The 24817-nt window shown below is 45.6% G+C and overlaps 1 protein-coding gene across 1 annotated transcript in view; it reads right to left on the minus strand.

The window, feature by feature from the left end:
• Window positions 1–24817, minus strand: part of ARFGAP3 (ARF GTPase activating protein 3) — a 51125-nt gene that overhangs the window by 24242 nt on the left and 2066 nt on the right. The window contains exons 2-9 of the mRNA XM_020876893.2: window positions 18974–19092; window positions 12352–12424; window positions 9650–9781; window positions 7948–8031; window positions 6539–6623; window positions 4697–4759; window positions 3336–3382; window positions 2630–2772 (exon numbers count right to left, since the gene is read on the minus strand). Coding sequence (XP_020732552.2) covers window positions 2630–2772; window positions 3336–3382; window positions 4697–4759; window positions 6539–6623; window positions 7948–8031; window positions 9650–9781; window positions 12352–12424; window positions 18974–19092 — 746 coding nt within the window. The remainder of the gene's footprint in view (window positions 1–2629; window positions 2773–3335; window positions 3383–4696; window positions 4760–6538; window positions 6624–7947; window positions 8032–9649; window positions 9782–12351; window positions 12425–18973; window positions 19093–24817) is intronic.

The following is a 24817-nucleotide window of genomic DNA, read 5'->3' on the forward strand; positions in this document are numbered from 1 at the left end:
ATCACATTTAACCTAAATACAGTTTAGTGCTGCCCCCTAGGTGCTGTGAGTTAAATGACAATGAGGAGTAACCACCCATTTCAAATGATCCAGGCTTATCATAAGAAGTCCACTGAACAAGGGCATCTGGATAGCTCAGTTCGTAAAGAATCTGCCCACAATGCAGGAGACCCTGGTTTGATTCCTGGGTCGGGAAGATCCCTGGAGAAGGGATAGGCTGCCCAATCCAGTATTCCTGGGCTTCCCTCGTGACTCAGCTCACTGTAGAGTTAGCTACCATCTGAAGCTTTGTTCTTGGAGAAGGAAATGGCAACCCACTCCAGTACTTTTGTCTGGAAAATCCCATGGACGGAGGAGCCTGGTAGGCTATAGTCCATGGGGTCGCAAAGAGTCAGACACAACTGAGTGACTTCACTTTCACTGAGCAAACTGTGAGCGTGAATAGCAAGAAACTACACTGATTGAGCACCTACTACGTGCCAGGCATTGGCTGATGCACTCTAATGAGCATTAACTAAATGAATCCTCTAATCTTGTAAAGTAAGCAGCAGGATTTTCTTCATTATACAGCCTGTAGCAAGGAAGCCACGCTAAAAGAGATAGGGGCTTCCCTGGTGGCTCAGATCGTAAAGAATCCGCCTGCACTGCGGGAGACCCAGGTTCAGTCCCTGGGTCGGGAAGATCCCCTGGAGGAGGGCATGGCAATCCACTCCAGTGTTCTTGCCTGGAGAATCCCCACGGACAGAGGAGCCTGGTGGACTGCAGTCCATGCGATCACAAAGATTCAGACACAACTGAGTGACTAACACACACACACGAGATACACATGACAACAAGAGAAAATACCATACAAATAAAATACACACGTGTACAAAACAGGAATCCAGGACGCCTTTCCTCTCTTCTCTCCTTCCGACCCTGGGCCCTTATGCCAGTCACCAGTCCTTTCCAGGTAGCCATGTGTCCCTTCTGTTTTCAATGCAGTGACATCCTCTCAAGAACCTTAAGGACTTAAAACAAGTCTCTGGGCTGGGCTCCTGGCTTCCAGGTTTCTCCCCATTCTTTCTGCCCTGGATATCACGACCAAACACACTTTCCAAAACGTACCCCTGCCTCATGTCACTCTCCTCAGATGTGATGTAAACCCCCCAGCTGGTCTGACTTCAGGGTGACCCACGCCATTATTCCAATGTCTCCAATCCAGGCAGGACCCCATAGCCACTGTCTAGATTCCCCTCTTCCTCATCCTCCTAGGCTATTCCTTCCTCCCTCTCTCTGCCACCACCCCCAAGTCTGCCTCTGAGACCTCTTCATGATCCAGGCTCAGCACCTCTGGAGATTCCACCATACCCAAAACCTTCCATCATACAATTAGAAGTTAGTCGCTAGGTCCAGTGGGGCTTCACATTATAAACACCATTTTCCCTACTGAGATACAATTCACATATCATAAAATTCACCTTTTTAAAATGCACAATTCAGTTTAGCATATTCACAAGGCTATCACCATCACCTCTATCTAATTCCAGAACATCTTCATCACCCCAGAAGAAACCCCACCCACCCACAGTCCCACCCCATTCTTCCCTCTGCCCTCGCCCCTGGAAACCACCCGTCTGCTTCTGTCTCTTGATTTGCCTGATTTGGACAGTCCACATCTAAGCAATCATAAAATATGTGGTCTTTTGTGGCCAGGGTCTTTCTTAGCATACATTTGTCAAGATTTGTGCATGCTGCAGCATGTATCAGTACCTTATCCCTTTTCATGGCTAAATAATATTCCGCTATATGGACACACACACACTTTTTTCACCTGTTTACTAGTTGGTGGACATCTGGGTTGTTTCTACTTTTCGGCTATAGGGATTAGCACTGCTGTGAACATGTGTACAAGTTTCTGTGTGACTCTGTGGGCATGTACGTTACGTTGAGAATATGCTGCAGAGAGAAACGCTGGGTCATATAGCAACTTGGCCACCAGCAAAGCATGAGGGCTCCAGTTTCTTAATTCTCACCAACACCTGTTTTCCCTCTTCTTGATCACAGCTCCCTGAGAGGTACCTCCCTGTGGCTTTGACTTGCATTTCCCTGATGACTAATGACGCTGAGCATCTTTCCTAGGGCAGCACCTCCTGACACATCTCTATCTTTCCCTTCTTGTTGACCCCACCCAAATCCTGTCCACACAACTTCAACTGGAAATGGTGGCCTCTCTCCTTCTCATCTACATGTCCATGTGGTATTAACTCTCATAATACCAAATTCTGCATTTCCCTCCTTACACACAGATGTAAAAATAAATGGCATTTGGAAAGCAAATCTCAGAGTCATTGAGTTAATAGCTTTGCGTGTTACACGCGTGCTAAGTCGCCTCAGTCCTGTCTGACTCTTTGCGACCCTGTGGACTGCGGCCCACCAGGCTCCTCTGTCCATGGGATAGTCTCCAGGCAAGAATACTTGAGTGGGTTGCCATGCCCTCCTCCAGGGGATCTTCCCGACCCAGGGATTGAACCCCAGTCTCTTGCGTCTCCTGCATTGGCAGGTGGGTTTTTTACCACTAGTGCCACCTTGGGAAGCCCAGTTAATAACTGTAGACACTAGAATCGTATTATGATTTGATCAAACTTACATGGACTCTTCCTTAGGTGCTGCCCGGGACAGAAGGTCTTCCTGTGCATTCATCTTATCGACGGCTTGGGCTTGCTTTTCAATTTCATTAAAGCACGTATTTGACAGTTTCTGGGCTCCCAAACTTCCCTTTTTGGCCCCAAGCTGGAGGATACAGTAGAAGATTACATTTTACCCAATTGTTTGAGAATGTTTGCAATGACAGCTGACAGTTACTGAGGGTTATTACTTAGTCCGGCACGGTCATCATCTCCGGGCGACGGAGGAGGACCTAAGCTCTTGTTAGCAAAGAGACATGACCAAGATCACACAGCCGGCAAGTGACGAGGTCAGGATTCAGCCCTCGCACCTGCATCCAGGGCAGGGGCTCCGAATGGAACCTCAGAAGCTGAACCTTCAACCGCGGACAACACTCCCAGCCTCGTCCAATGGCACTGTCAGAAACGGCAGCATGACAGAAACCCAGGGAGCCTCGGTTGATTTCTATTCCAGAGCTTTATCGCCAACAGAGAAATGTGAAACACTCACTGCAGAGAATTTTCACCATGTATAACGTCACTCCATTGAGCAAGCCAACTTTTTATCAAAGCCGCATTTATCAGATCGTGGCTCAAAAACAATAGAAGTAAAAATGACAAAGGTGGCTTCCTCGAGTCCAAGAGTCATTTTAGAGCTAAATCACCAGACAGTTTATACATAATACTCACTCCTCTTTTAGCTTGATTTGGTTTCTTTTTTATGATAGAAGAAATCTCTGTCAAAAGACAAAAAGTAGAAAGTCAGACCACTGGCAATACATAATTTTCCTATTTTTAGTGTATTTTTAAAAAAAATTCTAAGATACTGTATTTTATTGTTTAAGAGACTATAACATTTTCCACATTAGTTTGTCATCCAGAGACTCAACTACGTCAACGTATTTCAGATGAACAGAGTTTCATCAAAATAGAGTTCTCAGTATTTTTAGATTGCATCCAAACTCAGAGAGTATATATTTTGGGGGGTGGGGGTGGCAGGGAACACCATGTTGCAGAGAAATAAACAGCCTGAGCTTGCCTCAATCACCACTTTTTCAGGAGCATTTTGGATATTAGAACAAACTCGCCTAGTAATCTCTACTCTTCAAAAATTTTCAAAATTGTTTTAAAACATAAAGTTAGCCAGGCATTATGTATACAACTAAAGCAGCCAGTGAAGTGCTTTCCCACTCTGATTTATGTACAGATTTTATCATACTAACCAATCAGAAATGGAAAGCATTCTATTATTTTGGTAGCATTACTTACTAAATTACACAAAAATATATGATGCTTTTAGATAAAGTTTCTTAAAAATTGTTTTCTGGGTAAATTTTAATCATAGATTACATATTCTGGTTTTAGAATTATGTGTAAGAGACCTAGTAAGAATAAAATCTTTTCTTACAAAGATGAGAATGTGATTTAACAGGAAAAGATAGCATAAAACCATGAAGATTAAAATTTTTAGTCCTTAATGAGAGAATAACATCATTACATTTGGAGTATAAAAAAAAGACATTCACGGAAATCCTCCTTTTCTTCACTTTCTTTTAGATGTGCATTGTGGCAGTCATATAATCTGCATCCAGCCTCCTACACATCTATTAATACATGAGGGAAATACCTGAAACATTTCTAATAGTTTAGTTATTTTTCACCAAAGCTGTTGCTTTCCAATTAATGCAGTGTGACATGCACTAATTTCAGATTACACTTCCCTGATGATGAAAAATTAGAGATTAAGTTCACCTACAGTACAATCAGAAAGAAGAAAATGCTAAGCGTTCTTGCATAACTAGGAATGATGTGGCTGCTCTGCCCTCTGCCTGTGCTGGGACGTAAACCAGCAAATCAAAAAGCATCAAGAGTAACCTTTGCCAGCTACAGAGCCTAATGCGTTTCAGTCACCAAGCTGGCCAAAACAAAATGGCATTTTTTGTTTAAATACATCTCATTACATTGCAAGTTCTAGGCAGAATGTATAGATGGGATTCATTTTTTTCTTAATTAACCTCACTCTCTAAATCAGACTACAGGGTAACACATACCGCCTACAGCAGCCTTTGTTGGTACATTAAGACCTTCCACACTTGGTCCTTGTTCTGGTGCACCTGAAAGTTAAAAATATTGATATCAACGCAGAAAACAAATTCATCAAATGTGCTTTTGAATATGTAACACATCCAATTTGTTCAGTACTACAAATCTTATCCAGGCAGATCAATGATTGTCTTTTCTTTTTAGCTCCATATTTTATCACTTTAAGAATTCTAATTTAAAAATCCATTAAAATAGAAGTGTATTTTGTATCCAGTTGCTTTGTTAGTGGTCTCCCTAATCATTATAATTTGGAATCCTACCTTATGGTCTGGTGTTTTAAAGTAAACTGTTTTGAGATACCTAGTACATATGTGGATTATACACCCAACCCAATATGTTAACATTTGGCAAGTCTAATATGAATCCTATCAATGATAGAAACCTAAATTTTCAGTTGCCAAGAAATCTGCTGAGTTTTCTAGTTGATCTAAAAAACTGATCCTGGTTAGGAATTCCATTAAGGTTTTTATTTTTAAAATATGTTGTTCTCTTAATTCTATTTTATTACCTTAAAATGGATAAACAAAATGCAGCATATCCATGCAATAGATGGGATGTTATTTGGCCGAAAAAGAAATGAATGGACCTTCCTGACCCCTTCCCAGGCAGAGCTGAATGACGCTCCTTCAGGCCTCTCTACTATATGAAAATGCCACTTACTGTCCAACCTTCCAGCAAACCCTTGTCTGAAGGCTTCTTAGGACCATTACCTGATCTTGAGGTTGGTGACTCCTTAGTCCTTCCTGTTACACTAAGTTTCTTAAAGCAGTTCCAGGCTTGACTCTCACAGGCCAGCATGTCTGAGGGGCCCACCCACCAGCAGTTCACTGATTAGGTGAAAAACGATACCTTGTTGTTGCTAATTTACACTAATTTTCTGGCTAACAAAAAATGCTCAGTTTTAAAACAGAAAGTATCGATACTTTGATCCATGGGTGGTTTTTTTAAAATGTAAGCAAGTGATGTAAGTAGATTTACAATAAATATAATCCTAAAATAAAATTACCAAATATGAATTATTAGACATTGACTATTGACAGAATGTGTGCACGTGTGCTCAGCTGCTTCAGTCGTGCCCAGCTCTTTGCAACGCCATAGACTGAAGTCTACCAGGCTCCTCTGTCCATGGGATTCTCCAGTCAAGAATACTGAAATGGGCGGCCATTTTCTCCTCCAGGGATCTTCTTGACCCCAGGATCGAACCCATGTCTCCCGTGTCTCCTGCATTGCGGGCGGATTCTTTACTGCTGAGCCACCGGGGAAGCCCATAGTTTTCTAAATTGGAATCTTGTTTTCTGATTATAAGATAGCTCAGTTAGTAAAGAATCTGCCTGCAATGCAGGAGACTCCAGTTTGATCCCTGGGTTGGGAAGATCCCCTGGAGAAGGGAATGGCTACCCACTCAGTACTCTGGCCTGGAGAATTCCATGGACTGTCTAGTCCATGGGGTTGAAAAGAGTGGGACATGACTGAGCGACTTTCACTTTCACTTACTTTTCTGATTATAAAAGTAACATATACTCATGATAAAAGTTCGGTCACTTCAAACTTGTATCAAGTTGAAAGTAAAAATCCTCAGCAATTTCATTTTCCGTGTTAACTGCATGTGTGATTTTGGCTACCGGTTTTTTACAAAAGTGCGGTCATACATACTCCATGTTCAGTAATCCTCTCTCTCCGTTTTATAACGGACCATGGGCATCTTTCCCTACTCTTGCTAAATGCAGGGGTCTCATTTTCTAGGCGCTCCGCAGAGGCCCAGGGCACTACAACACGAGTCTCAGTGTTACCTTCACTGCTTGCTGGAGGTGTGTCCAGGTTCCTCGGAGTTAAAGAAGGTTCTGGCTGTGCTGATGCCCACCCTGTGCTGCTCACCTGAAGCCAGGGGAGAAGAGTCGTTACCAGCAAAGCATGAAAAGTCATAAAAAACAAACTTCAAAAAAAGTGAGTCACTAAGTCCGGTCCACACGCCAGGGGAGCGGGTTAAGCCCCACATCCTGAAGGGTGGGAAGTATACGCATGGTTTGGAATTTTCTGTAGGAAGACTGTCCCTTCCCTCCATTCCTTTATGCAATCATCTATTTGTATCAGTAATCAACTCATGGATATTGGTCAGTTCTTTGTATTACAGCCCAGTACTATCATTATTTATTTTGTTGTTCAAACGGATCCAGCTCTGACCACCGGGACCTCTTCCAGGTTGGCTCCCGAGTCCTTCAGCCGTGTCCTCGTCCAATCCCCCGCCCTGGCCTCCTAGCGCTCCCTGACTTCCAGCACCACTGGGTACTCCAGGCTCCTCTGCCCCTGCAACTCCAGTCCTGGAAGTGGCCACCTCTCCAAAGGCAGTCCTGGTTCCTTTTATTGGAGAACAGCATTTAGAAATGAGGGTGTGGGTGCTGGGTGTGTCTGTCGTCCTGGGGTGTCTCTGTCTCTAGGCCTCATAGTGGACAGAGCTAGGACATACACCTTGTGTGTGTACACCAACTCACACGTATACACAGATCTACAGTTAGTTCTCCATCATGTGTTCATTCTCTCAATAGCCTTGAGAGATGTTCTATGTACACAGCTAACAGGGGCAACGAGATTCAAATTCCTTTTCAAATCTGGGTTTAAAAAAATGTCTTCATCCTTTCTTTTGGCTACACCGTGCAGCTTGTGGGATCTTAGTTCCTTGAGCAGGGATCAAACTTGCACTTCCCCCATGGGAAGCGCAGAGTTGTAACCACTGGACTGTCAGGGAAGTCCCCCAAACTGTCTTTGTCAATTGCAAAGCTCTGAACTGCACTGGCAGGCCCCTAGTAAGACCTCTGCCTCCCAGGAAGCTGGGTACAGGGCGTGGGACTGAATTCTAGATGGCAGGAAGTGAGTGAGCAGAAGCAATGCTACCTCCAGACTGTAAAAGGCTGGGGCACTGCTTCTCTGCATGTGGATGTCCATCCTCCTCCCACTGGCCAGCAAAGGTCATGAACTGGAGTGGCCACTCTGGACCCTGAGATGGGAGCCACACAATGAGATGAGCAGCCCTGGATGACCCTCAACTACTGCTGGGAAACTTATTTCTCTCGTAAGTGACTGTTTCAGTGCTGTGGGTCACAGCAGCTTAGCCTCTGTCCTAACTGAAACACTTTAAATACAGGCCCTTTAAAATTTATGGCAGTGGAGCACCCTTTAAAGCTATGTAAGGGGTAACACATACCTCAGGAGAAGCGTGAGAGGCGAAAAAATCTTCCTCCTTCGGTGGCGGGGACGAAGGCGGGACCACACAGCTGTCAAGCCACAGCTGGAACAGAACACACACATCGCTCAGCACTTCACCTGCTTTCGAGGGTTTATTTAATCCAGTTCCCTGCCCTTCTAGAGGCCTGTCTGCTAAAGATCCGTGCTTTCCATTATTATAAAGTCAGGGCCCCTGAGTACATTTTAGCAACGCATAGATCCAGTAACTTGTGCTGCCAGGCCCTGTGGAAGGCAAAAGGCAGTTCCCCAGGCCATTTCTGAAAAGGCAAGATCAAGGACCTCACGTCTAGGTGCATGTTCCAAAGTATCGCCAGTCGCCACGCTTTGTGGATTCCACATTCATGAACTCGCCTACTCTGCAATTAACTTGTGACCCTAGACCTGCCGCCCTGCCTGGACACACGTAGAGCAGCAGTGTGTCCCCCAAGGTGTGATGCTCAGCTCCCTGGTTTCAGCTCCTGCGGCAAGCACCGGCCCTTTCTGTGGTCTATTGACTGACACACTTTCCATGCTTTTGTGCTTTTTGTTGGCATCCGTCATTCACAATGGCCCCGATCTCAGTGCTAAGTGCCACCTCGTGTAACTAAGCACAGAGACGCAGTTAGATGAGCTTCACTCAGCTCAAGCCACAGTGCCCTTGGCCATGGGCTCAGAGTCAATGTGTCAACAATATGCACTGAAGAAGGTGTCTTTATTTTTTTAAGGAATTTTTTTTTTTGATGCGCATCATTTTTAAAGTCTTCATTTAATATGATACAATATTACTTCTGTTTCATGTTTTGGTCAAGGCATGTTGGGCCTTAGCTCCCCAACCAGGGATTGAACCCGTGGCCCCCACTGCAATGGAAGGCAAAGTTTCAACCAATGGAAGTGAAGTGAAAGTCACTCAGTCGTGTCTGACTCTTTGCAACCTCATGGCCTATACAATCCACGGAATTCTCCAGGCCAGAATACTGGAGTGTGCAGTCTTTCCCTTCTCCAGGGGATCTTCCCAACCCAAGGATGGAACCCAGGCCTCCTGCACTGCGGGCGGATTCTTTACCAGCGAGCCACAAGGGAAGTCTGACAGAGTGGTCATAATTAGGAATGATGCCCACATTTCTGACTTAGGCAACTTGGCAGATGATGATGATGCCAATTATTAGAGCTAGGAAATACTGGAGAGGGAGTATGATGGAAGGGAAGATGATGAACATATATATCTAGTCAATATTAAAATATTAAGTCATATGATGTAGCTAGCTCTTTTTTATAAATATCTGTTATACCTTGAACTATAAATCTTATAATGTTAAAAACCTTTAAACTTTTCGCTTTATGGATTATTTTCTTCCTAAGTCTTTTGGCACATTTTTATTATTAGAAATAGATACAAAGAACAACCGAAAGCCAGGGAATTCCTTGAAAGAGGTGTCTTTAAACAAAAAGCATGTAAAATGAGGTCAGTGTTGATCAGCTGACAAATAAAAGTGATGCTGCAGGACTGCCGTGTAGTGTTCACGGCAACGTTTTTGAGCAGGATGGTGAATAACGACAACCGGCTCCACGCCGTTTCCTTGTAAGAGAATCTGGCCAGGAAGCACGGTTGGGATATGAAGGGCTTCTTCCGCTGAAACACACCCTCGTAGGCTGGAGACCCCGCCCCCGCCGGCCGTGCTTACGTCAGTGCCGTGCTTCCGGGTGGCCTGGGAGGCCAGCGCCTTGAGCCGCTCCCTGTAGAGCTGGCTGGCGCGGCTGTTGTACTTGGCGTTGGTGTCACTGGTGTCGCACCCGTGCTGATGGAAAAAGCAAGCCTGCGGAGGAAAGGACGCGGGTTAATGGCAGGGCTGCGCTCAGTCTAAAACCATTATTGCACGCCATGAAGGGCCTTTTTGAAAATACTAGTGAAAACCAATACAATTTAAACCGTGAAAGATTTTTGTAAAATTTTTCCTTGTAGAAGGAGTAATACCTTCCACAGACGTAACATTAATATTCTGGTCAAAGTAGACGTGAGATGTGCCTCACAGAACAAAATAACCGGCCCCTCACTGCTCCACTAGAACACCTCCATCATCCTGAATGTTATCTGAGCAAATGCTTTCCACTCAGGACTGCGTCTAACTTGAGCGACTGGCCTTAGCTTAGAGTCCTACTAAACTGGACTAAATTTTCTTTTCTTTTCTTTGCATCTGTATGAAATGATTTAATTATGTGTTTAGGCTCTGCCGTGTGGCTTGCGGGATCTCACTTCCCCAACCAGGGACTGAACCTGGGCCATAGCAGGAAGAACCCGGAATCCTAACCACTAGGCCACCACGGGGGCTCCCTGAGTTGGAATGTCTGATAAACGAATTAAGCAAGGCAGAGCTAACCCTCTCCTTGGTGAGCACTATTTCCTCATCGGTGGAGACCACAGCACAGGCAAGGTATTGAAGCAGGGACTTAGAGGACTCTGCTCGCAGCATCTCTGAAGGATCTCTGTACAGACATGAATTACAGCATTCACAGCTTAATTAAAGCAGGTGTTTTAAAAGCCTGTGTGACTGATCCTTTTGTGAATTCAACGGGACAAATAATGGTACTGGGCACCCACACGTACCACCAGGTCCTAAGTTCTTGGTGGGCACCATCGCATCAAACCCTCATGGCCACACTCTCAGACACCTGCTGTTTACAGACAAGCCTGAAGCAGAAAGGTCCAACAAGTTGCCCAGGGTCACACAGACTAGCGAGGGGCAGAGCTGGCATTCAAACCCAAGCTTCTGCTTGGGCTGAGCGACCACTGACTGACCTGCCCCCCTCCACTCCCCAGCATCAGCTGGCTGAGACCAGGACACTGCTCTCTGGAGCTGGGTGGGGACCCTACAACCGTATGAAGGTTTAGAAATAAGGACAGAGACTATCGAACCCGGAGTATTAAGGTGAAGAACAAGTTTGTGGACATAATGAACATGGGCATGGTTTTCTAATCACATGCTTGAAATACTGAAGGCTTACATTCTAACAGGGGAATATTTCTTGGAAAGTGAAAAAAAAAACCCAACTTAGTTATTACCATACTTTGTAGCCTTCCAAAGATCACCCCTACCGGTCAAAAATCATAGTTCTTGGTATTTCATTTCTCTCACTAGAGAAAACTAAATCAAATTTAAATTTAAAACAAGCTGACTGATGAATTTAAATTTCATTTTTCTGCTTAGGGGACAGTAATGAAGAAAAAGGCCGAGACACTGATCCAAAAGAAACCGGTATTTTGAAAATTATTCTTTTAGATTTACTGTTTTAATTTTGAATATTTAATTGAAGCTCGATATAAATTTTACTTGAAGTGGATACCAGTTTGATCTCTGATACTTTGAGTATTTATTTTTATTTATTTACTTGGCTGTACCAGGTCTTAGCTGCAGCACTCGGGAGTGTCGCTGCAGCATGCAGGAGCTAGCTCCCTGACCCATGATCAGACCCGGGACCCCCAGCATTAGCAGTGTGGAGTCTTAGCCGCTGGACCACCAGGGAAGTCCCTTTCTTAAAAAAGAATGCATATATATTTTTATTTACTGATTTCTAATACTTTGAACATTTAATGGTATGTCTCAGGGAATTCTACTTACTCAACCTATATCATTTTGGCATACTGCTATAAACTTATAATGGTATTTTATATAAAGGGAGATTTTGCTGGCTAGGTTTGTAAGGCTGCCAGTTTAGTGTTTTAGAAATCAGATATATTGAATTTGTAAATGAAGTTTAAAATGTTTGAGGATCCTTAGCTAGGTTTGTAAATGGGGTTAAGGAAATTTTCTCTTTTATTATATATTAATTGAACATTTCAAAAGCTACTTTTACAGAGAAATTACTAAGTTTATAAATTGATACATGATATTTATATACTATATTTGAAGATTTGGAAAATGGCTTTTTTAATTTGTAGATTTAATAAATTGAGATGAAAGAAGCTTGAAGCATTCCATCTGAGTACAAAAGACACCCTCAGATATTAAAAAACTGTATTATCATAAAGAAGCCTCCCAGTTCCTCTACATCATCACTTCCTATTTTCTTTTTCTTCAAAGCACTTACTACCACCTGTTACTTTCTTGTTTATTTACTTCGTTACTTGCTCTCTGTCTCTGCTGGTAAGGGAGGAGTCTCAGTCATCTTGTCCATCACTGTATCCTAGCCCAGTGCTTTGCGTTCATCAGGTTTCTAGTAGATTTCTGGATGAAGAAGCCATCTGGGTCAGCCAGCTCATAAGCCCACTGTGTCTTCCCGCTGTTCCAGCAGAGCCTCCTGAACTCTTACGTGCAAATGCTGAACTTCTTTACGAGCGCGACACACATGTGCACACACACAAAAAATGAGAAATCGGAGATGAACTTACTGCATTAGCATTTCCTCCAACTTGCATGCATCGCAATTGAAACCAAGACCAGTTAGAATCCAACTCTGTAGATCTAAATGGAAAAAAATATTTTGAAATGTTAATACTGTTCCTCCTCAGAATCAAGCCACTCGACTCTTGAGGATAAGATTTCCTCAATCTGCAGGATCCTGAAGAAGTCTAAGTTTCCGTTAGCAGTGACACATGCTTCTGGGATGCTGGGGCTTCTGGGTGAAAGACAGTTGGTACAAGCTGCTCTTGGACCCTCTCACCCTTCCTAGAAGCCAAGGCTCTGAAAAGAGATGTACTGTTTGGAGTTTTTCCAGGTCAGCTATTGATTTGAACAGCATGACCCCTAACAGCAGCCGGGAGGATGCTCACTATCTTATCAAGTAGAAGAGACCCACCCAACATCACCACCATCAGGAAGGGGAGAAAACTAAGCATTTAATGTTGCTGAAGCAAAAACTGTGTGCCTCCTACCGCCACCATACCTTGTACCCTACTTGTTTGTAATCTAAAAGCAAGGTAAAAGCAGTGACTATAGTCCCTAACTATAAAAATTCACCAAGTGATCACTGTAGAAAATATTAGAAATCTTTCTATTGAGTCCATAGACATGAGCACAAAAGAAGGCTGTCCCTACATTAAACACTAGCTTGTCCCACACTAACTGGTAAGGAACGTGGACATTTTGAAATGGGTATAGGCTGAAGCTCCATCCTTCAAGGTAGAAAGAAAAGAAGCTCCATATTCATAAAAAAATATCCTTTTATGCTCCCTTTCCTGTTTCTCTTATTTCTCTGCCTATTGGTATCATTTAATTTTTGTAAATGTTAGGATGTTATTTTGAAGCCAATAGCTGCCTTAAGATTAATCCTAATAACATATTATTATTAAATATACATAGGACAAACTGACTTCATGGTAACATATAAAAAGTAAAAAATTAAACCCTACTTTATAAGAACAGATTTCTTATAAAGACAAAAAAAAAATCTTTCTTTGGAATCTGAATACCAAGCCAGGTGATTAAATTATGTACATTGTTCTGAAATTCTTTCTCTGAAAGATCTTGCTTAGTCACCACATTTTCATGAATTCCCCCAGGCTGAGTTAGGTGCCATCCCCACCTCTTGGGACGCAAGGTGGCTGTCAACAGCACAATCTCTGGAGGGAGCTTTAAAGCACAAATCTCTACTCTGTCATTACAAGCTGTATGGCCTTGGAGAAATTACTTAACCTCTCTGCACCTCACTTTCCTCATCTGCAAAGTAGGGATAATTATAGTACTATCTATTTTGCTCTTATAGAAATTAAATAAGCTAATATTGGAAAGGTGCTTGGCTCACGGTCATTACCATATGGCTAAAATTCTCATCACCACCATCATTATAATCACCAGCATCACCAGCACCACCATCACCACCATCATCACCACCACCATCATCACCATCACCACCGGCACCACCAGGACCACCATCATAGTCGCCATCACCACCACATCACCAGCACCACCATCACCACCAGCACCACCACCATTATAATCACCAGCACCACCATCATCACCATCACCACCAGCACCACCAGGACCACCATCATAGTCGCCATCACCACCATCACCACCAGCACCACCATCATCACCATCACCATCATCACCACCACCACCAGCACCACCATCACCACCAGCATCACCAACACCACCATCATCACAGTGGTGACTCTGTCACACTGTTATAAGCAGCAAGCTCCAGAGGACAGGAACACCCCATATTTTTCTCTCAACTCCTAGCATACGCATATAATAGGTACGTTACTTTAAATATTTTTAGAAGTCCTAAAATTGAGGCTATAAGTACTCAGATTTGCTAACCTGCCTCATAACTTTTAATCGTAAACTACCTTAAAACACACACACACACATACACACACACAAAAACACAAATATTTCATTTTTTTTATACAAAGGTATTTGTATTTTATTTATCTATTTTTGGTCACACCTCATAGCATGCGGGATCTTAGTTCCTGGACCAGGGATCAAACCCGTGCCCCTTGCACTGGAAACTCGGAGTTTTAACCACTGAACCACCAGGGAAGTCCCCAAGCCAAATATCTCTCTCTGTATATTTCTTAGAAATGAAAGTAAGAACTGATTGTGCTTAAACTGACCTGACAGAGATTTTCTCTGCTAACACTGGAATTTCAAAATAAAAGGTTGATGGTTCTGAACTCTGAACATAGTCAACCTTAAGAGGACACTCAAACTGCTTGTCAGTTCCCATTCCTACAGGGGGAGGTGACTCCCTATAGGTTGCGTCTCACCTTTAATTTGGATTAAGAGAAGTGGAAAAGGCAGGAGTCTGTGACAGTGCTAATAAAGTGTAAAGCAAGGGAAGCAAGAGAAGTTGGAGAATTAGTGTCCCTTTAACAAAATAGCTTCTGTTAACAAATTAAGTCAATGAAAAAACAGGTTTCCCACAACTTCTGTAATCCTTCATGTCAAGACATAGCTGCCTTAAAAAATGCATGAATTAGCACCGATGGCTGCTGTAGTCAGTATTTTATTTTATTTTATTTTTTGGTAAGTAGAGCATCTAAACGGATTTCAGAAACTAAATCAGAACGAATCTCACAAATAAACATGACAAAGTTATCCTGGAATCAGAAATTTTAAGTGGAGTAAATTACACCGTAACTAGTAATCTAGACTCTCACAGACAAGCCCAGCAACGGCTTCCAGGCAGCCATTTGTGAATAACTGGCTTGATGGGCTAATTCAAGGTCACGAGAGGTGTTGCCTTTCTAAGCTAACATCATAAAAAGGCTCTCCTCTTGCATCCACTAAGCCGGCACCCAGATAATTCAGATCTGATCACTGTCAACAAGCTGGCGGCTTGCCACGTGCCAGGATCCATGAGAGTTCATTTGCTCACTCCTCCCGAAGCCCTAGGAAGAGTATAAGCCTGCTCGTCTCCACTTTCAAGGGAAGGAGATGGACACAGAGAGGAAGGAGCACACCCACAGCTAGTAAGGGATGGCAGCGGGACTCAGACCCCCAGCAGCCAAGCCCCAGCGTCCTGACTCTCAGGGCCCACCCAGCGCTGCCTCGTGAACCTCGGGGGCGCCCACTGTGCCCAGGATATCAGTCTTCCCCTCCTGGGTGCACCCCTCATGGGCCTCAGGAGTATACTGTTTCAGCTCCCAGCCTGGCAGTCAATCAAGACCCTGCCAAGGTCACATAGACCTTCCCCTCTGAATCTAATTTCTCCTCATTTTCCTATGCATTAAAAACTAGCTACCAGACATTCCATTTTTTCCCATCTCTACACCTTTTCTTTTGTTTGTTTATTTGACTGCTCTGGGTCTTAGTTGCACTGGTGGTTTAGTCACTAACTCACGTCTGACTCTTGCGACCTCATGGACCGCAGCCGGTCAGGCTCTCCTGTCCATGGGATTTTCCAGGCAAGAATACTGCAGTGGGTTGCCATTTCCCTTCTCCAGAGGATCTTCCTGACCCTGGGATCAAGCCCATGTCTCCTGCATTGCAGGCCAGTTCTTTACCACCGAGCCACCAGGGAAGCCTCTTAGCTGTGACCTGTGGGATCCAGTTCCCCGACCAGGGCTTGAACCTGGGCCCCCTGCATTGGGAGCACAGTCTTAGGCGCTGGACCACCAGAGAAATCCCTCTCAACTTTTTCTTACTGTCCTAGTGCTGCCCTCCGTCTCTCCATTGTCAAAATCGCACCAGGCCTCTGAAGTTCGCTACAACTGATACCTTCTGTTTAAACTTTGCTGATTGTCCAAGCAGGAGACACAATGCTATTTCTTTCTGTTGTGCTCTGTATAGACCACCTTACTGTTATATTGTATTTGTACCCCCAGCCCAACAACGGTGATATAAGGTTGAGACCCCCTGCACCTCTCATGGCTTGTGAAACACTTAATGGCGAACTAGAGAAGAAACATGGCCAGAGACGAGCTGGGGGAGACTTGGTGTCACAGGTCCTGGGGGGAGAGCTCTGGGCCTGGGGTCGGGGTGGGGAGGGGGCGGGGCCAAACCTCCAGGTCCATTCTGCTGGCGGTTCCCAGCGCAGTTGGCCATTTCTGCAGATGCCTAACCTCCCTTTCTCTTTTTGCTTGGCAAAAAGCCAGAGTTGATTATTTTTTTCCTTTGCAAATTTACTGACTTGAAATTCTACTTTAAGAAAACCCAAAACATAGCTCTTATTAAATAAACATTCCACCCATGCCAAACTGTTAATATGTTCATGCCCAGGAAATGGGACTTTGTGTGTGTGTGTGTGTGTGTGTGTGTGCGCGCACGCATGTGAGGTGTGGCCAGTTTGCAGGGTGAAAGAAAGAAGAGGGAATGGAGTTCTAGAGGAAGGACTTTCACTTCCTACTCTAGGACTGTTTGGATTCTTTTTTCCCAATGAACTAATATTTCCAATTGTTTTTTTTTTTAATCAACAAAAAATGTTTAAAGAGCAGCCCTTCGCCTCTGAAAAAAAAAAATCCTTAAATACCTTTATCATCCTTGACTTTCTCCTGCCCAAATTCGCGACTGCTGCCCTCAGGTTATACGTGCAGAGATTTTCTTTTTTTCCTTAATGGCTGTTTTTGAATCATGTACAAGCATCGTGATTCATCCGGTTATATTTATCTAACTTTTCCAAGGGTGGTGATTAAATCTGCAACAGCCCAGACAGACCCTGCAGTCCAGTCTCGTCAGGCGCTCAGTCAGCCCTTCCCTCGGCTGGGGACACGTCAGAAAGCCACCAGTTTCCTGGGATGGCTTAAACTGGCAGTGTGCTGTGTGGTGGGGAGAAGGGAGGGCCCGCTCCGGGGGGCAGGGCCGAGCAGCCTGGGCATCGTGAGCCCCGGGCAGAGCGGGTCACCATGTAACTGGGGAAAGTACACGGAGATGAACTTGCCCTGGCAACCACACCCCTCCACATTCGAAAAAGATACGAGGGCCGGAGAGTGTTAAAAATATCCTGCATCTAAGGAAAAACAAAAGACAAGACGGGAAACTGACAGATGCCCTGAAAGTAGTAAGAACACACAAGAGAATTCCCTTCCCTAAATCATTGCCTACGGAGTTAAACGGCTATAATATTTAACCCATTCTGCTCCCATGGACAGAGGAGCCTGGTAGGCTGTGGTCCATGGGGTCGCAAAGAGTCGGACACGACTGAGCGACTTCACTTTCACTTTTCACTCTCATGCATTGGAGAAGGCAATGGCAACCCACTCCAGTACTCTTGCCTGGAAAATCCCATGGACGGAGGAGCCTGGTAGGCTGCAGTCCATGGGGTCACTAGGAGTCGGACGCGACTGAGCGACTTCACTTTCACTTTTCACTCTCATGCATTGGAGAAGGAAATGGCAACCCACTCCAGTATTCTTGCCTGGAGAATCCCAGGGACGGGGGAGCCTGGTGGGCTGCTGTCTATGGGGTCGCACAGGGTCGGACACAACTGAAGCGATTTAGCAGCAGCAGCTCTTATAAACTGATTTCTGAGAAAAAGAATTCATGAAAGCACATAAAGAAAGCTTTTTAGGCTAATACAGTAAAAAAATTATAATATTAATAGGTTACTCCATGGGAACAAACACTTTTTGTGGTAATCATGTTGTAGGATCAGTGTGTTCCTTAAGTCATAGCAGGCAGGGAAACAGGTGAACTGACGGGGGAGCCAGCCGCGGGGAGGTCTGAGCCACGGGGGTCCCCGGCAGAGGCAGGGGCTGCTCGAGTGCACGACCTTTTGGTTTCCAAGCCCGGAGCCTGCCTGGGGATCCTTTATCTCAAAGTATTTAACTTCACACATGGGCATATCCAGCCTCCCACTGGACTGTGGGGTATCTTTGGTACCCACAAAGGCCCCATAGGGGGTCAGAATAGAGACAGGCACTTGTCAGAGGAGCCCAGGCAACCCATATCTGCAGGTTAAGAAAAAAGGCTTCACACTGCACACATCTTTCATACAAAAATCATTCCCTCCAGCTCTATTAATGTCCTTGGGAGCCTGAGCTGTGGGATTACGCTAGAGGCAAAACCCAGCTCCAAGGGTCCCCCCAACTTAAATAACTATAGCCGAAGGAGTGATGGACAGACAGAGCCCCCCTTCTCCCAGGAGGGGTCAGAGCAAGACTCCCATGTGCTAATTATCAGAAGACAAAAAAGGAAAAGGAGGCAACAGAGGATGAGATGGCTGGATGGTATCACTGACTCAATGGACATGAGCTTGAGCAAACTCCAGAGATGGTGAAGGACAGGGGAACCTGGCGTGCTGCAGTCCATGGGTCGCAAAGACTCGGACGTGACTTAGCGTCTGAACAACAACAACAAAGGAAAAGGAAATACTGCCTCAGACCCTAGATTCTGACTGTGTCTTCAACACCACTGCCTCGGCTCTTGGGCCGGGCTCTACAGAATAGCAACTGAATAGAAAATTACTCATTTTCCCAATTTACTCAGTTAGACATTAGACTTAAATCTCCATGACTCAACCTACCTCTCATGTTACTTGATGGCAAAGCAAACGGAAAGGAAAAGGGGAGAGAGACCCGTGGAACACTGCACTCACTCCCGCCCCCAGGAGAGAGGCCCCCTTACCGGATGAAACTCAGGTGGACGCCCAGGGACCGGTGGCTCCCAGAGCAGTCGATGCACAGGAATACCCCGTAGGTGATGCTGGCCCAGCTGGGGTTCTTGGCACCGCAGTCAAAACACACCTGAAAGAAAAGTTCAAAACTCAGTCACCAATTGATCCTTATTTGCCAGATCAGCCATCCTATAGGACAATACAGGATTTGGCTTGAAAACTGCTTAAGCCTCACAATTTAAACTGATAATTAGAAGGAATTCCCTGGTGGTGGTCCAGTGATAAGGGCTCAGCGCTTTAACTGCTGGGGCCTGGATTCAAGCCTTGGTCAGGGAATTAAGACCCCACAAGCAGAGTAGTGCAACCAAAAACAAATAAATAAACAAACTGGCTATTAGAAAATATCTCACTTCGATTTTTTTAAAAAAGCTCGTTTCTATTGCATTTATATATTATTATATTACACATATTACATATTAATAGAAACATTAATACAGTGTATTAATTACACAATAAATCACATATTACTGTGTGTCCATTGTAACACTTCCCCAGTGGCTCAGGGGTGAAGCGCCCACCTGTACAGCAGGAGATGCAGGAGACACGAATCCCACCCCTGGGTCGGGAAGACCCCCTGCAGGAGGAAATGGCAACCCACTCCGCTATTTCTTGCTGGGAAAATCCCATGGACAGAGAAGCCTGGCAGACTATGGTCCATTGGGTCACCAAGAGTTGAAGCACACATACAGGTCATTATAACACTCGGCGGTAAGTGTAGTGAAGTGAACTCAGGTGCCTTTATCATTCAAATATGACGCGTGCATGAAGCACCAACAGGGCTCCTCCCCCGTCACATGAACCAACACTAGACAGGGATATCCCGCTGGAAACACCCAAGGCCTTACCCCCTGGGCAGGGGCTCTCCACCAGATGGCAGCTGTTCACGCCTGTTTCTTTCCTCCTCACCCAGAGGAGGCGGAGAGCGCGGTAGCCAGACTCCAAGATGCCCCCGGGGTCCTGCCCTCCTGGTCCTAAGTGAAGTGAAGTTGCTCAGTCGCGTCCGACTTTTTGTGAGTCTATGGACTGTAGCCCACCAGGCTCCTCCATCCATGGAATTTTCTAGGCAAGTACTAGTACTGACTGGACTGGGTTGCCGTTTCCTTCTCCAGGGCGGGGCTTCCCTTGTGGCTCAGCTGGTAAAGAATCACTTGCAATGTGGGAGACCAGGGTTCGATCCCTGGGTTGGGAAGATCTGCTGAAGAGGAGAAGGGCTACCTACTCCAGTATTCTGGCCTAGAGAATTCTATGGACTGTATAGTCCACAAAGAGTCGGACACGACTGAGCAACTTTCATTTCACTTCACTTCTCCAGGGGATCCTCCTGACCCAGGGATCGAACCCCAGTCTCTCTCATTGCGGGCAGATGCTTTACCGTCTGAGCCACCAGGGGGAAGCCCGCATCTCAGTCCTAAACCCTCAGGTCATCTCCAGCCTCACTCTGCCCAGGAGACATGTAACCAATGATGCGGCAGACGTGCTGCTGCGTCATTTCCGGGTTCCGTCCTAAAACGCCCTGCGGCTTCCTTTCTCTTTCCGGCTCCTTCTGCCCTGGACCACTGGCTGTGGGAGACACCAGCTGCCATGGCCGGAGGACACTGGGCAGCCTAGTGGAGAGACCCACGTGGGGAGGACCCGAGGGCTTCAGTCCGACAGCCAGTGGGACGCAGAGGCCGGCTGGCCGCCGCGTGGGTGAGCTTGGGGTAGAACCCCGAGCCTTCAGTGGCTGCAGCCTTATGAGCGGCCCTGAACCTGCCGGCCTCAAGGATGGCTCAAGTCAGCACTCTTCATCTGATAACAGGAGCACAGACACAGTGCTTGTCGTGGAAATTAATACTACTGATTACTTAGAATCGGAACAACAGGGCTGTTAAGAACCACTAATAATAGAATTGTTTTCCAGGAAAGAAAAAAAGAAACCCATTATTTTTCCCAGCTGAGCCCCCTCTCCCCGCAGATTCCTGGCCCTCAAAACCTGTGTGAGACGAGTTGTGTTTGTTGTTTTAAGATGCTGAGTTCTGCAATGGGTACTGATATGGAGAGCTATCGCTGTGTGGAACGCTGTGTCCTTCACGACCTCTGCCCCCTCCACTCTCTGCAGGCCACTTTTACAACAGACACACAGCTCAGGCCCAGGGAGCATGCCCCCTCCTGCACAGATGGTGCCTGGCACTCCTACGGGCCCTGGGGACCCCACCTCCCTCATCCGCACAGAGCCCAGACGTGCTGAGAGCTCATCAATGTTTTCTGGGTATTTTTTTATCTCCCACAGAGCCTGAAAAATAGTGACGTACCCACACGAAGCATTCAGTAAATATATTAATCAAATGAACAATTTGTAAAAAATATCACCAGCTCAAAAATTATCGCCAGCCCCCTCAACACTGACTGGAGTCAAACATTCTTCATCTAATAATGAGACATAAAAGTATTCTAAAATACACAGTGCTTGTCATGGAATTAATATTTGTAATGAATTAAAACCAGAAAAACAGAATAGTAAAAATTCCATGAATAGGAGGTTTTTTTAAAAAACTCCCAAATTTCAGATATGCTTTTCAGGTAGAGCCAGTGGATTTTCCAAAGCCCTTCACGGTGACAGGTTCACATGAAGCCTGTGGGAACAGTGGTGGAGGGGGAACAGCTGACGTGAGAGACACCGGTCATTCACTTCGGTGTTTGTTGGTTGCCTGCTGTATGCCAGACACCGTGGCAGAGCCTGAGGTACTAAGAAATGGATGGTGGTACTGGTTCCACAAACACTTGCTGAGTCCCTCCTCCTTCCCTCCAACAGGCCACTAATGTAGGAGAAATGCATGCGTGTTAAGCTGCTTCAGTCATGTCCGACTCTTTGTGATCCCATGGACTGGAGCCTGCCAGGCTCTTCTGTCCATGAGGATTCTCCAGGCAGGAATACTAGAGTGGGTTGCCAGGGGATCTTCCTGACCCAGGGATCAAACTCAAGTCTCTTGTGTCTCCAGCATTGGCAGGCGGATTCCTCACCACTAGGACCACCCGGGACATGAAAATGACGCCCCGTGGTAACAGCCATTAGAGTAAGGAATCCCCTCTAGTGGGCTGCCGCACAGTGGGACCGACTCTGCCAGAGGTGCCATCCCCCTGCGAGAGGCCACTGTAAATCCTCATTCACTCAGCCAACAGCTGCCACTATCGGGAAGCCCCGGCACACACGCAGTGATGTACAAAGGTGGCCTGTGGAGCTCACAGCAGTCTAGGAGTCCTAGCAGAGAAGACAACACTAGTTATAATGCTGAACCTCAGTGAGCAAGGATAGGATGCAAAGTTTTCTAGACAGGGTACAAGTGGCATTTGGGACATCAAGAATAGAGTCTAAAAGGGCAGTAAGTGGCAAAAGCCTGTGCAGGAAATGGCCCTGTGCAGGGAGATGACCCAGAGGCTGGGAGCACACAGCCCAGAGCAGGCAAGTCTGAGAATCACTCCCAAGGTGGTCGCAAGGCTGGCTGTGAAAAGACAGCATCAGGGTTTCTAACAAGTGGCCTCAGCATCTTCCTGACCTACCAACTAAGAATGTAGCTCCATGAGGGCTGGGGCCTTGCTCTCTTCAGCTGAGCTCTGAGTGTTGAGCCCGATACAAAGCACGGACCAAATGCAAACACAGGTGGTCAAAGAGCTCCTGAGCCAAGACTGTGACCTTTGGAGGCTGAGGTCAGAGGGCAGCTAGAAATCCCAGCCTGGCTCTCACAAGTGCCGCCGTGGTTCTCCTGCTGGAACGGGGACTCCACTGTGCTCTGATATGCAACCCTAAAGCAAAATGCCAAAGAATCAATGCCTTTGAATTGTGGTCTTGGAGAAAACTCTTGAGAGTCCTTTGGACAGCAAGGAGATCAGACCGGTCTATCCTAAAGGAAATCAACTCTGAATATTCATTGGAAGGACTTTTTGCTGAAGCTGAAGCTCCAATACTTCGGCCACCTGATGCAAAGAGCCAACTCATTGGAAAAGACCCTGATGCTGGGAAAGATTGAAGGCAGGAGAGGGGGACGACAGGATGAGACAGTTGAATGGCATTCCTGACTCAATGGACATGAATTTGAGCAAACTCTGGGAGATGGTGGAGGACAGGGAAGACTGGAGTGCTGCAATCCATGGGGTCACAAAGAGTTGGACGTGACTTAGCGACTGAACAACAATGACAAACCAAAGTGGAGATATGGTTTTCTAAGCAAAATATCAGCTCTTATGGTAATAAAAATAATTTTGGACTAGCAGTTAGTTTTGCCTTGTGTGAGAATAGTAATTACTATAGAAATCACAGCTAATGTGTTCCACACCAGGCATTGTTGCTGGTCAATGGAATCTTTCTAACAACCGTATAAGAAGGCACTTTTCTTATCCCCATCAGGGCCAGCTTCTGGGCGTGTGTGTGATCCATACATTCACTCACACGGGGGCCTACATGGCACGCAGAAGGGCCCATGAGTGGTTAATGCTCTGCTGTGCCATCTTGAAATTCTTAATACTTTTCCAACAAGAGCCCTGTATGTTCACTTTGCATATTTCAAGTTCCCTGAAAAGTTTATAAAGCCAGTCTTCATCCCCATGTTAGAGAAAACTAAGGAATAATGAAGTGAAGGGTTATAGCTAGGAAGTAGTATCACAGGGATGAGACCCCAGACAGGCAGTCTGCCCTTGAGCACACTCTTCATCCCTTCACTGCGCTGCCTCTCTCCAGACCAAGCAGCCCTTGATCTGTCCTCTAAACCCAGGACCACTAGCTCCAAAAAGGCAGCAACCTGTCCCTTTTCCCATCGGCGCATCCTCAGTGCTTTGCAGCGCCCCGCACGCTGCAGGTGCTTAACTGGTATTTGTTGAATGAATGACTCAAACGATCAATGTAACATCAAGGAACAGCTGAGATGGGAAGGATTTCATAAACTAGAAAACTGACCCTCTGAGGTAAACCTTTGATCCAGAGTAAATATTCACCATACACAGAGGGGGAGAAGTTGAATGCCACATTCTAAAAATAAACCAAAGTGTTTTTAAGTATCTTTCCTGTGTCATGTGTCTTAGAGCTCTTTTTAACCTTCTCGTTTTAAAAATGCTTATTAATTCTTCCACATCATTATAACTGGTTTCCATCTTTGCTTAGGGAATTATCCATCTTTGCTTAGGTAAAGGTTTATTGTGCATTTGTGCATGCTAAATAGCTTCAGTTGTGTTTAACTCTGTGCAACCGGATGGACTGTAGCCCACCAGGCTCCTCTGTTCATGTGATTCTCCAGGCAAGAACACTGGAGTGGGTTGCCTCGCTCTCCTCCAGAGGATCTTCCTGACCCAGGGATGGAAACTGCGTCTTTTACCTCTTCTGCATTGGCAGGCAGTTCTTTACCACTAGCGCCACCTGGGAAGCCCAAGGGTTTATTCTCTTTGCGACCCCATGGACTGTATAGTCCATGGAATTCTCCAGGTTAGAAGGCTGGAGTGAGTAGCCTTTCCCTTCTCCAGGGGATCTTCCCAACCCAGGGATTGAACCCAGGTCTTCCGCATTGCAGGCACATTCTTTATCAGCTGAGCCACAAAGGAAGCCCAATGGTTTATTACTAACACTCAAATAAATAAAAAGTCTTAGACAAGGAATGTAGCACCATACTGTGGAACACTGGTGCTGCTGCTGCTGCCAAGTAGCTTCAGTCGTGTCCGACTCTATGTGACCCCATAGACGGCAACCCACCAGGCTCCACCATCCCTGGGATTCTCCAGGCAAGAACACTGGAGTGGGTTGCCATTTCCTTCTCCAATGCATGAAAGTGAAA

Source organism: Odocoileus virginianus, chromosome 23 (assembly GCF_023699985.2).
Source record: "Odocoileus virginianus isolate 20LAN1187 ecotype Illinois chromosome 23, Ovbor_1.2, whole genome shotgun sequence".
Classification (NCBI taxonomy): Eukaryota; Metazoa; Chordata; class Mammalia; order Artiodactyla; family Cervidae; genus Odocoileus; species Odocoileus virginianus.